The sequence below is a fragment of the Crassostrea angulata genome, chromosome 4 (genome assembly GCF_025612915.1).
Source record: "Crassostrea angulata isolate pt1a10 chromosome 4, ASM2561291v2, whole genome shotgun sequence".
NCBI classification, from domain to species: domain Eukaryota; kingdom Metazoa; phylum Mollusca; class Bivalvia; order Ostreida; family Ostreidae; genus Magallana; species Magallana angulata.
Genome location: NC_069114.1, coordinates 28,261,017 through 28,275,132, shown reverse-complemented (window position 1 = coordinate 28,275,132; position 14,116 = coordinate 28,261,017). Strand labels below are relative to the sequence as shown.

General features: G+C 30.9%; 1 protein-coding gene across 1 annotated transcript; it reads right to left on the bottom strand.

The window, feature by feature from the left end:
- Nucleotides 1–3,160: 3,160 nt before the first annotated feature.
- LOC128179272 (nacrein-like protein F) lies at nt 3,161–6,781 on the bottom strand. Its single transcript, XM_052846652.1, has 8 exons — nt 6,589–6,781; nt 5,291–5,455; nt 4,432–4,604; nt 4,258–4,350; nt 3,927–3,944; nt 3,667–3,775; nt 3,407–3,585; nt 3,161–3,297 (listed from the first exon to the last, which is right to left on the bottom strand). The coding sequence occupies exons 1-8, from the start codon at nt 6,722–6,724 to the stop codon at nt 3,172–3,174; spliced, it is 999 nt and encodes a 332-aa protein (XP_052702612.1). The 5' UTR covers nt 6,725–6,781; the 3' UTR covers nt 3,161–3,171.
- Between the last annotated feature and the right edge of the window lie 7,335 nt (nt 6,782–14,116).

Here is a 14,116-nt window from a genome sequence, read left to right as displayed (position 1 = left end):
AAGACGAAAAAAAAAACGTTCAATACAGTTTTTTCAAATAAATGATAAAATATCTATTTGATGATAAATTAATAAAATTTACAATTCTAAATTATGATTAATGATATTGCTTAATATTTTTATGTTGGATTAATCGTTTGTTTGATTATATGTATATATTGTTTGATAGGGTGTACATATGTATATGGGTCTACAGGAATTCGACATACACGCGTGTAAAAATAGTCTTGACCAGTGAACTGAAGAAGACGTGGGATATTTTGGCAGTTCTTGCTTTTGTTTTCTTTCTTATTTATCCCTTCCTTTATTCGAATGTAGTATAGTCCATACCGTAAGTTACAATACCTGAAATCTGAATATTATACCAGGAAGCTACCAACCAATACCTGTAGTACATGTAAGCCCAAGTAGCTCTCGAGGAAGAAAAATGAAATAGCGACCAAAAATTTTTATGAATTCATCGCCTCAGCTTGCTTGAAATACACATGTAAATATTACTATGATTACTGTTGAAGCCTATTTCAACTAATATTTTTTCTCCTCCTTCATATTTATGAACAGTTTTTACTAATTATCGATGTGAATAGTTTGAATTACCGTTGTTACTGCTTGAGACTTGGAATTCTTCGTTGTCAAATATGTCGAATCTAAAGGAACCAATATCGGAATAGGTGGCATCTGCTCGCCTGATGTTGATTGGGGATTGTCTTTTACCGGCACACCGAAACCAGCACGGAGTAACATGTGACCAGTTCTTTGGACCTTTGAATTTACATTTAATATATAGAAACGAAATATGCTCATAGTAGTGTACATTACAAAAAAATGAATTATCAAATGTATACATTCTGCAATTTTTCAAGAAATGGATAAAAAGAAAAAAAGATGGAAAACCAATAATATGGATCTAAAATTTACATTAAATCATTTGGTTTAAGATATCAAAGATGTAACTTTATCTATATGTAGAACAGCTGCATTTTAAAAGTAAAATATTTGTAAAACACAACTTTTTTAAAAGCATATTAGTAACTTTTTTTTATTTATTTAAACTAATACCTACAATGACAGCTTTTAAGGTTGTAGTCGAATTTTGCCTTGTCGTAGTCTTTTTCAGTGCATTCAGCTGCAAACGCTCCATGAATTACAAAAAGAAGACAATAAACTCCGGATTTCTTTGCCACCATCTCTACTTTGAATTTGCTCTTTGTAAGTTGAATAATTATCTTTATTAAACTTTTATATGCTTCAAAAGATAGTCAGCTGTTTGAAGTGTATTTTTGCTTTTTAATATATTGTACATGTATGTAATTATAAGAATGATATAAAAGTATAAATAGAATTAATTAGTTATTAAAAACATATATAAAAACGAAGTTAAGCAATTAAATCTGCTCCATATGTTACCTGTGTGAGGAAGTACTTTTAATTAACTGTATGGTTTTTATTGATAAAACTTCAGGTCACAATTGATTACGAAACGATGTATATTTATCTTCCATGTTTTATTTGTCTTTTTAAAAGCTATTCTTGTTAAAACAATTTTAGTATCTTTGATGTAAAGATTAAACAGCTGAAAAAACGTTGATTTTTTTTTTACTTTTTAATAGAAAAATACAAACACAAAATAATTCTTTTAATTGAATAAATACTGTAAAGAACTATCTATAATAAGGGTCTAATATGACCCTCTAAAACAAACATCAATTTACTCTAATTCCTTGCTTCCTTTGTACAGGTGTACCCTTTTTTCTCATAATTTTTTATTCAAAGCCAAACATTTTGAAATATGACATCAAAAAGTTAACTTTCTTCTGCCATTTTCGCATTTTTTAGCATAAAACGGCTTGTTTTCAAACATTTTTTCTTTTAGAAAACATAGAGCGACTGCTTGAACTAACAAAATTCATTTATCAAAGGTGTATTTACCCAAGACTTATGAATAAATAAAAGTTTGGGTTATTTTTGTTCAAGATGGCGCTGTATATTTCCCATACAAAAAAAGATTTTTAAAAAATGTCAAGTTTTGACTGATTTTGATTGAATTACAAAAATAGCGTCACTTTCAGTGTTACATTATGCCAGTGAGTGCCAAAAAAAATCAAGTAAATATGGGTCAAACATACCGGTACATTATTTCAACTATCAACTATTCTAAAAATAATATAACAAATTAATGTACCTGAAACACTTTTAAAAAGTGAAACCTATGGGGGCCAAATGTGAATCATATAATATATGTATAGTTCTACCATATATAGTTTATATATATAGTTTACTCCAAATACGCCACATATATACCTTTAACTACGTTGAATTGTAAAGAAACAATTATATAATGCATCCTTTTTTGATCCCTCGACATTTTCCCTCGATTTTTGGTTCATCAGGTTTAATATTTAAGCAACAACCAAAAATTAGATACCTTCTTCAATCGTGTTGGTCAATATCCAACTTTGAATCCGTCATAATAAGGTTTTAATACGGCCATTGGTTAAAACTTTTGTTAATTTAATTTATTGTTTCAGCTTATCGTTTTTATGATGATTACATTTAAAATCAAAGTACTGACGGGAGTTGATTTTATCGATTATCATTTATTAAAAATCAACGATTTGTGATTTTGCATAGCAAGTAGTATCAGTAATCGAAATATTTTAGAAATTGTATGGATTCAGGCAAGATTGAACTCTTGTCTTGTTCAACCAAACGCTCGTCTATCTCCGTTTATCTCCGACAAGCAAGAGAGACTCTGTTTTGTCGGATATTAACGGAGACAGCCAAGCGTCGAACGAGACTACATTGAACTCTAGTGTAGGAATATATACGACTTTAAAAAATATCTAAACTGTTTGTACAGTTTAAAATCTTATTATTTTCATGATATTAATAAATAAGTTTTCTTGAAAAACAATGCTTCAGAATACATAGCATCGAATTTATCGATTATTTTCAAGAACTAAGTGTTGTCAGCGGTATTGATTTGTGCGTAGGTCCAAACACTGTTTCACTTTCGCTTTGCCCGAGTAAAAGCATAGGAGAGCTGATTAAAATCAACTCCCAAAAATGTACCCGTGTTCTATTTATCGATTCGCACTCTACTTAAAATGAAAGATTCAAAGAATTTCTGTGAATGCATTATTATGTTATTTGCTTTATTGCATGATACAATCAGAAATTTTTCAGCAATGTAAATGTAGTGTCCTGTTGCCCTCTTTGCACTGGTCGTCTATTTTCATGGACTCCGAGTACTTCTTCACTGCTCGAAACCTCAAGACTCTTGAACTTGTCAACGGCCTTTATAATGAAATGAATGCAATTTAATGTATAGTAATAGCATAATATATATTAAGATTTACATGTTTCTTGAAAATAAGGAACACAATCAGAAATGAAATATATATACCGCTTGTGAGACGGTGATAGGACACTTCATCACAATCCACGTGACTGTTTCAGAACAAGGGGGCGTGGTTAACGATCCCTCATATGTGTAGAATTTTTCTAGGTCAGGTGGTAATAAATCAAGTAAGGTCAAAGTCTTAGAAATAAGGGACTCCTCTGACTCTTCTGAATCCCCAGAATCTGCGAAATAAAATTAAATTCAACTAAGAAGGTGACAGACAGACAAAATAAATTTCAGAATGAAGGCAGTTCTTTATTTACCAAAGTAGTCCTCCAATTGGTCAAAAGAATCTGTTAACACTTCGCTTAGTGCTGCATGGTAAGATGGTGGACAACCAGGAAACTGCGTCTCGATTGTATTGCTACTAGCCTTTCAATAGATGATGAAATAAAACAATATGATTAAAAAACACATATTCCATCCTGTCTTAAGCGAAAATAATTTACCATTTGAAATTGATTGAAAGATTAATTTAAAAATTGATGTAGCATACTATAATGACAATATTTTTCTAACTTACATGCGATGTATCATCAATCTGAAATAAACATCATCAAAATCAATTGGAAGATGAAAATTGAAAGAGCTGTAGTGTAATAAAAATGCTTTGATTTCAGGGACTAGTTCTATTATGTATCAGGAAAATTTAACATTTGTCGACTAAGCTTTGAAAATCTATATATAATTGTTCAAAGCTTAGTTGAAAGAAAACAAAAAGGGATGGAATGATATAAACGTTTATTAGATCTGGCAATAGTGCAAGCATTTACTTTCTTCAAAACATAAAATAAGCAAAGCGTTTGATTTCAAATGACAAATATAAAAATTGCAAACTAGGAATATATACATACCCGAACCACAGCCCCTATGACCAGCAGACCGTCTGAATTACTACTAGCGGTTTTGACATCCGAGTATTTTTCGTTGTAGAAGACCATGTGTTGCTGAAAATATCAAAATGCTTATATACAGAAAAACGGATCATGAAATCAAGTTTTAGTGAAATCTATTGAGCTTAACTTTACCTCCATAGATTGAAATTCTCCGTCGAATGAATGCTCTGATCCAGTTAAATTGTTGTTTTTTCCGACATGGTAATGAAATCCATCTAATTTAAAGGAGTTGCCACTTAGACCAAACTGGGTTAAATCAGAGAGAACGATATCTTCTTCGGACACCTTAAAACTTGTTTTGAATCCTAGAAGTATGCGAAAAAATATGATGTTAAGGAGACTGGGTGCTCAACAAATTATCCAAAAGAATTACCTTAATTTTTTTAAAATATGATTTGTTGAGCTATAAACAATTATTGAGTCAAGAAAAAATCTATAAGCTTTTAAATTTAAGTATATTTCCAATATCTCAAATAGGGCTTTTCTTCCGAAGCAAATCAAAACAGTCAAAATGGTCACAACTACCCAGCCCTCTTAAACGTTAAGAAAGTACGAAAGACATTTTCACGAATGGTAAGAACGGGAAATACGGGGTTTATAAGCTGAATTTTCACTAGCTAAAACCATTTTAACAAGACCTTGGACTTAAGTAGGGCGAAGCAATCTTACATAAAGTTAAAATTGACGCGGTTTCAAGCGAAATATGCAGCGATTGCGTAGCATAAGCTCAAAAGCCAGACATATCTTGTTGATTTCAAAGAGCCATGGCTGAGTGGCCAGCAATGAAATAGACAGGTCTACGTCACAATGCTGATTGGCACAACTACTCAAAGTCAAAGCTCTTGTTAAAATTGGTTCTAAATTGGCATTGTAAACGGAAAGATAAACTCATGATCAGACGAGTGTTGAACGAATGAAATATATCTTTTCTTAAATGGATAAAAGAATATAATTTATGTATAAATAAAAATGATTTAATAATTTTAATTACCATTGTTTTTGCTTGAGACCTGAAAAGCTTTCTGAAGATCAATGTTGAACGTAAGTGAACCAATATCGGAATAGGTGGCGTCAGTTCGCCTGATGTTGATTGGGGACTGCCTATTACCATTACATGTAGACCAGCACGAAGTTATATCCGACCATTCCACTGGACCTTAAAATATATTACCTGGTATTGTAAATACATTTAAAATGCTTTAAGTGTTGCAGCATGTTCTTATTATATCTATTATGTTGAGAAAACATACATACGAGGGTCAATCAAAAAATACGAAGACTTTTGACATAGCTATGTTACTTAACGTCATATCATTACTAAATTTGTATACAACATAACCTATGATTTAATCGTTGATTAAAGTCCCATACTCAAACCACTGTTCTATATTTTTTCACTATTTGTTGTGTATGTGCATGCAATTGCAACTGAACTATGTTTAATTTTCTGTCCAGTACTTTTATGGATACATTTGAAGAAATCTTCATGAAAAGTGCTCTAAGACAAGCAATGTCGAACAAATTTAGAGTATAGAAATAAAAGGATAAAATAAAAACCCTTTTGATATATTAATAAAAATATTGTGTACATACTTAAAACATTTTGTTTTCTTAATGCGGATTTTTGAAATATTTTTATAAACATTTCCTGTTTGATGATTTTTTTTTAAAAATCAACTTTATTTTCTTCAATATTTTCATATACATGTACTTTAGAAAAGGAGTCTGTCTTTCTTACAGGAAATTTTTATAAAAATTAAAAATCTAATATCATGGTTTTGCTTTGAAAATGATTTAAAAAATCATATACAGTAGAAAAGAAGTTCTTTGTTCTTAATGAAAATTGATGTTTAAAGCAATATAAGCTGCAATTTTCATGCCGAAATTTTTTTACGAAAATGTTATTTGCAACTAAACTGACAAAAATATGGTTTTAAAGTTCTTTAAGCCATATTTTTATTGTAAAAGCCGTTAAGAAGCCTTAATTGAAGCAAATTTGAATTATTGTCGTCCTGTGCAAAAATTGATCCGCTATATATTCAATAGAAGAGGAATCTTTCTTCTGACAAAACTTTATGAATCTTTCAAATCTTATTTGTCATAAGAGTTTAAGTAACATGCAGACTTATCATGCTAGCAGGTTTTTGCAGCAAAATAAAATTCTAAAAAATACAGCTCATATTGCTTTAAAAATTATTAAAATCGATTATCATGGTTTTGCTATTGAAATGATTTAAGGGAAAGAAAATCTAGTCGTTTGTAGTTTTAAATGTAGAATCAACAACCTACCAAGACAATTTCCACGATCGTAGTTGAATTTTGCCTTGCTGCAGTCAGGTTCGTTGCATTCGGCTGCGAACACTAGCTTGCACTGACTACCAAACAACAGAAAGAAACAACAAACTCCAAATGCTCCGGTCTTCATCTTTACTCTGAATTTGTCTCTTTGATAGTTTCAGATTCTTCATGATCGGCCTTTTATCTGTTTCAAACGATAACCACGTGTTCTTAAAGTACTTTGATAATATGTGTTTGTTTGTTTGGGGTTTCATTTTTGAGATATTTAATCTATTTAAAACCCGGTTATCGTTCCCATCAAAAATGAAACTTTTATATTACGAACTGAAAAAAAAAACATAATTACGCTTACAAAACATCCTTTTTATAGCTTTGAATTCTAAATTATGTTTGGTTTTATAAACATTTAATTTTAAAAAAAAAACGTATATTTTATTGCATTTCATATTATATTAGAAACAGCGTACGCTTTTTTATCGTATATTGCAATCCATGATTTAATTAATTTCCAGATGCCCATGTCAAAAATGACGAAAAATGGCACATTCAAACGGGAAAATGTATCCGCAACTGATAATTGAGGACACAGTTTCCTAGTTGAAAAACAACAGAAGAATTGATGTAGTCTGCTAACTTTTAAGCAAATATACGAGAAAATGCAACTTTTCAATTTTACAAATTGAAAATTTGTGACGTCGTAATTATCCTAGTGAAACTCTAATGATGTAACTATTAAATTAAGCATTCCTGTGTTTATCATTGCTTCGTTTACATTGTGTATGACAGTCTGTTCATCGATCTTGTAAAATACTTACAATTTTCACTTACACTCAAAATCACCCGGTTTATGTTACTGGGATGTTTGAGGCAATCCTGCCTCAGGTACACTTTGACTTTCTTAGATTGTATTATTAAAACAAACAGAGTAAGATGTTTTCCTTCATAAACTCAATAATTACATCATATAATTTTGTATTTTGCAAAGTGTGTTGAAAGCCTGTGCGGTTGTTGGACTTTAACACAGACCAAGACATTAGAACCATTTTAACAAGATATTGGACTTTAGGTAGTTGTGTCAAATAGCAATGTGACATAAGCCTGGTTTTTTTTTTGGGGGGGGGGGTTGTTTTTTTTTTTTTTTTTTTGCTGGCCACTCAGCCATGGCTCTTTGAAATCAACAAGATTTGTCTGGCTTTTGAGCTAAGACTACGCAATCGGTGCATATTTGTTGCAACTGTGTCTTTTTTAACACGTTTTGACGAAAGACATAGATAGCTACATCAAACCGAAAGTCCAAGGTCTTGTTAATATGGTTTTTAAAAATTAGAAAATTTTTGAATAAACCTCTTACAAGTCAATAATCAGCTCTAAGCAAAACTAAATTTAAATGAGGCTTTTATAATGATATAGTACATATGCATAATTCAGATAGCCAGTTGAGATATTTTTAAGAAAGTATCCTTTAAATATAAAACAAAATAGATGAGTGTCAGTAATATTTTACGTTAGGAGCAAAGTGTATTATAACCCCCCACCCCTATTGCAATGTCCCTAAGCTCGAATTAAGTTTCCTAACGTTAACTATTAACTAACTTGCACTCACTCCTTTTACATACTAGTTCCTACTAGAATTACTAACTACCTTTCACTCCTATTTCGCTGGGTTAGGAACTCATATTTATTCCAGCTAGGAAAATCCTTTTACTTGTTCAACCCATTTAATCTTATTTCACCCCGATGTCATTAATTATACATGTTTTTGATACTTATATCAATAAATAAATACATGTACTTGTAAGCATGTTAATGCACATATAAATGTCACCGTTTTGCAACGATGCAGACGTGCGAACCGAGTCGCACGTTCTGATAAACATGTAAACATACATTCAAATAAGAAATACTATTTAAGGTCTTCATTCCCTATGATATACTTACACCAGTTGAATGCTTCAATGAGCAGTAATAAGGGAAGAAAATAAAATGCAAACAAAAAAAATCTTCAAAACGCCACAGTAGCTCATTAATTCGGGATCATATCCGTGATGAGATGTACTTTAACGGCACATCTGCTAATATTTTTACAAAAATGTGTTTGCAAAAATATTTTAATTATGTCTCAATTTTGCAAAGTCAGAACATCAATACTTTTGTGGGCATAATAGATTTCAAACTGTTTGATACAGTAGATTTAACGATGTAGTTTTATAAACTATTGGATACTCTATTATCATGTTAAGCTGACATAATGTTTTTTGTAGATAAATTATCAAGCGCTTTTTCTTGTAGAAGAAAATTAATTAAGCCAAAATTTTCTGGTAAAGGTGGTAAAGGTTTGAATATTGTTAATTTTTGTACCAGATCTAGCGATATAATATATCGATTGAGATGTCTCATAGATACGCAATGATATTATACGTTGAATTTTTACGATTTTCATCCATGGGATAAAAACGTCACAGAAAAATAATGAAGTTCTTTAAGAAGGTTTGTTGGTCGACAAATTAACCTATAAATATACCTTTAATCTTTCGATGAAATTTTTTCAAACTATAAAGTAAGAAAAATCCCACCAAATTTAGCCTTCAAAATATAAAGTTGGACATTTTCCTATATCTTTATACAGAACTCTTCTTGTCAGTGAGATTAAAACGAGATTAAATTGGTCACAATCATCGCGGCCCCTTTAAATTTTTCAACATATTAAGCTTTTTTACTGTGAACGAAATACATGGTTTGTTAGATTTGTTTTGATAAAAGATGCTTCAGAAATATCTTGCACATTTTGTTATGTGTAGCTGTAACCTTCTAGAAAATAGTTAAAAATTTCTACCAGACCCACTTCCATTAGACAGTGTGACGTACTGAATACATCAACTACATGTACTTAAAATAACAACTTCTGTTTGTAAGCATGATACAGTTGACCAAGATTTTAACTTGGTTATAGAATTATAATGGTGGGTTTTTTGTTTTTTGTTTTTTTTTTGGGGGGGGGAGCATTTTTTGTCTTTAAAGTGCATCTTTCCTTTAATGATATCTACCCTTATGTATTGGAATAAATAAAAGTACATATGAAGAGAAAAACATATTCGTCATGGAAATTTGCATTCATGCGATTTTTATTATATATACTTTAAGTTTCATATCTTATCTAAGCGTCATTATAGTAAAAAAGGAGCTCTTCATTCTCATTCAAAAGTAATAAATATTCACTTTTTCCTTTTCTTTACATAGATGAGGACCATTTTAAATGTATTATAAAATCTCAATTTGGGGGAAAACTTTAAGATAGGGTTGAAGGGTTGTGAGAGAGAGAGAGAGAGAGAGAGAGAGAGAGAGAGAGAGAGAGAGAGAGAGAGAGAGAGAGAGAGAGAATCTGTTTTGATGAGAGAGAGAGAAATTGTTAAGAACTCACAAGACGGAAACGTTTCTCAATTTTTGATTTTTTCCATTAAATATTATCCCTTATTTATTTGCATCTAAACTGTCAATTCTCAAAAATTCAGGGTACGGTACCACGCTATTTTTGGAGCTAGAATATTTTGGATGTTCGGTATAATAGCAGACAAAATTCAATTTAATGCTTATAAATATAGTCAGTGTATATAGTTTCCATTCAATTTATATATCCAAATAAAAGAAATATCATATAAGTAAAATATAACTAAGGAAGTTCTTTCTGGAAGTCTTCACATTGCGGGGATAGGAAAACATTTAGAAAATAATAATGAAGATAGGTTGCTTGTGTCCTCTAAAAGGGGAGATTACCTACATGTACGATATTCGAAGAAATAATTTTGATCTACTATGCAGTCGGTGGTAACAACCTTAAAATCAATGTGAGCGGCTTTATCAATTAGGATATTATGAAGCCATTCCCATACAAAATAAGTATGCTCAGAATATTTCTGTCATATTTTATAACCAGTGAATCGGAAACTCAAATTCCTAACGAGTTGCTTTTATATTTGATTAACTTCAATTTGATTGTTTGCATATTAATCATCAAATTGAAACAAAAATTACACAGATTTAACCATAAAAACATCGAGGGTGGAGAAACCTTAATGCTGTCCTTGATTACCAAGCACTTCTGGGAAACATTAGTTTAAGAAAAGAATATAATCTCTTATCATTATAAAAATCAAGAAAAAAAATTTCCAAAATCATATTGATCTAACTTTAAAAACAATATTAGGATATGTTAAGGTATGACTAAGGTATTAAATTTTTTTTATATATTCTTACCAAAATTTCAGATACAGGTTATAAATTCAAAACTAACGTCTGGTAAAAATCCTCTTGACATCTTTGTAAACAACACTTCATTTACAATTTGGAAGCAAAAATTATACGTGCATCCAGCAAAGCGTGATACTTTGTTTACGTCGAAGTTAAAAATCAAGCCCGGGTCTTTACACACCCTTCCGGAAACAAAACGCATCAAAAAATCAGATGACCATACATTATTACAAAACTAATATTGTCAGATATTTTGTTTTAAATCTCATAAAAAATCAGCCCCTGTCGGAAACGCTCCAAATTCAAAAAGAAACCTGAGAATTACTCTGCCTCAACCATAGTTTGAACCTTCGATAAAATACTAGTACTGTTATGACACCTGCAAGGTAATTAAAACCATATTTTCTCTCCCTTTAACACTTTGGTTTTTTTAATAAAAATCCTTTTAACTTTGCAATAAATTCTGATAACTTATAGTACCTAGATTTCGACGTCAAAAGATCGAGGGTGAATGTCATCAAAATCCTACATTCTGGCTGTGTACTATATTCAGTTCATAGATATTCAAAAACAAATTGAGCTTTTAAAATCTAAAACACAATTTCATCTAAATGTAAGCTTTTTGTGCTTTTTTCAGCACAATTTACAGTCCGAACTCTAAATACTAGTAATATCCCTTTGAATTTGAGGAAGACAGGTAAAGGTCACTAGGTCACGTATATATTGTGAACAGTCCAACATTTCTCCATTGCCTACTTTTAATTTTCAAATGATTACTTTATTTCTGGAAGCTTTAGTTTACGTTAAATCTTAAATTTCTGACTAAGAAAGACCTTTGACCGTAAGGTCAAATTCTTCCTGTTAGAGTAAATGTTATTCATTCGTTAGTATTTCGGAACGCAAAACCATCAACTTTAGAGCTTATTCTTTTCTGTCTAGCAAGTTGGATTAATTATATCTTCTGATGTCGATAATTCTTTTAAATGATTTATTTATTATGTTTGAGGGATTTATCGCTCTTGGCCTAGTTATAATTATTGGGTATCCAACAATTCAATAAAATATATGGTATAGGAACTTTTTTTAAAAAAAGTTATCTACTCAACATGTTATTAGGGATCAAATTATCTAAATACTGTAGATGCATGCTAAATATTTTGGGAGGTGATATTAAAAGACAACTATTAATAATATAACAATATTAAAGTTTTTATCTTTGAAATATATCAAAGTATTTATCTTTGAGATATGTTCTATTTATACATTGGTAAACATTGTATATATACACTAATATCAATCATTAAATAGTCAATGTTAATTTCTTAATGTGTATATTCCCGGGTCAAAAGTATGTCGTTGTGTATATTTTTTTTATAAAACACAAAATTTTATTCTTCAAATTAGTTCTGATGTCATTTTTGTCAACTTTGGAAGAAATCTAGATTGTTTAATGCATGAAGATTATGTTTGCATTTTTTGACACACAATGAAATTATTTTCTTCCAACTCATTTGTGACATTATGATATTTTAATACATAATATTTTATATATGTTTACACCTGTGTTAATTGTTGAATGTTATGAAAGTTGAGCAATTATGGCGGAACTTGGCATTTTTATTTTATATAATAAACATGCATCTCGTTTACTTCATATCAAATTAGACCAGATTCAGTTTTTTTTAATTATTAAATTTCTGTCAAGAAGAAAGTCAACCGCCCATGGGGTATAAATCGAGAGGAGGATGTCCTGTCCTACAACACATATGGAAGCAGGTTGGTGCTTATTGCGACAAAAAAATTTAATAATGCATTTTTTATTTATTTTTTTAAATCAAAATAAACAAATCCGTTATTTTTCAGGAAAAATAAATTAATGTCACGTCTTTAATTTACGTCAATTCATATTGAAACCTATACTAAACTAGAAGAAATAGTCGAGACAATTCGTCTCTGAATATTTATTGAAAAGTGGGGAATCAAAAATGAAAATATCAAAATGAAAATCAGTATTGCTGGTACAATGATGACTATTAAAAAGATTACATTTTTAATAATCATCATACGGATGTCACGCATTGGGCCATATGCTCTTCACAACGTTGATTCACTACACGTCACTTTTGGCATTTACATAAATTTTAAATTTGGAACATTAAAATAAGTTGCAAAGTACAAGGATATGAACTTGTAAGTATCGTGGCCTACTAGAGCTAGCAGTAACAAGTCACTTTTTCTTTGTAAGCTACTGGTAATAGTCTTTTACAGCTTCCACTAAGACTTCGTAAGTTAGTAAAGGCAGTTACTTACAGCTGTCACTAATTTTGTGTAGGCTAAAGCTAGCAGTCACTTAAATCATTAAGTGTTTGTAGGCTTTGATAGCCGTCACTAACTGCAATCACTATGTATGTATAAACAATTGCCAGCAGTTACTTACAGTTACAGCTACCACTATATTTCTGTCGGTTAGTGATAGTGATCATCATCGGTGGCCATGTACTAGGTCTGTGTAAGCCCGTGCTAAACGCTGCCACTAAGTTTGTGTAATTTTGTAATGGCCGTCGCTAACGTCTTTGTAAGATAGTGTTAGCAGTTACTAATTCTGAAGTTTATGTAAGCAGCTTTAGCTGTCACTAATAGTTTTCTGCATCAGCTATTGTTAGCAGGCATTTAGTCTTAGTAAGGTGCCTCCCGAATTTAGTATGAGTACAGTAATAATTAAAGTCAGAAAAACCAAAGATTTGAAAGTGGCCAACGACAAGTACCATTTAGGCATGTTGCTAGCAGACACTGTCGATTGAAGATTAATATTCATTTAAAAGTGCTCATAAATCCTATCAAACGTTCTTCCTGGGTCGATGTCCTCTTTTATCGTAGTTTTAATCTGTATTAATTTTGTAAAAAAGAATTTGATAAACATCTCAATCTATTGTTTACTTACAACTGGGCCATTATTTCACTGTAAATACAAGAGTGATCAAACAGTACTTTATCCAAAACTGTTCTTTGCTGCCTAAGTTTGGGTAAACTTATAATGGCCGTCGCTAACGTCTATGTAAGATAGCGCTAGCAGATACCATATTCTGAAGTTTATATAAGCTGCTATAGCTGTCACTAATAGCTGTCTACTTAAGTCAGCAAAAGCAAACGTTTTTGAAAGTGACCACGAACAAGCACCATTTAGACATGTTAAAGTAAGTACTAGCAGACACTGTCAATTGAAAATTAATATCCATTTAAAAATGCTCATAAATCCTACCAAGCGTTCCTCCTG

Bases quoted from the DNA above. Each gene is read 5' to 3' on its own strand.
- LOC128179272 (XM_052846652.1), bottom strand. From the start codon at position 6,724: ATGAAGACCGGAGCATTTGGAGTTTGTTGTTTCTTTCTGTTGTTTGGT. The intron at 4,351-4,431 runs GTAAAGTTAAGC...TGATATTTTCAG, and splicing joins GAGAATTTCAATCTATGGAG to CAACACATGGTCTTCTACAA. The intron at 3,298-3,406 runs GTATATATATTT...TTCATTATAAAG, and splicing joins CTATCACCGTCTCACAAGCG to GCCGTTGACAAGTTCAAGAG.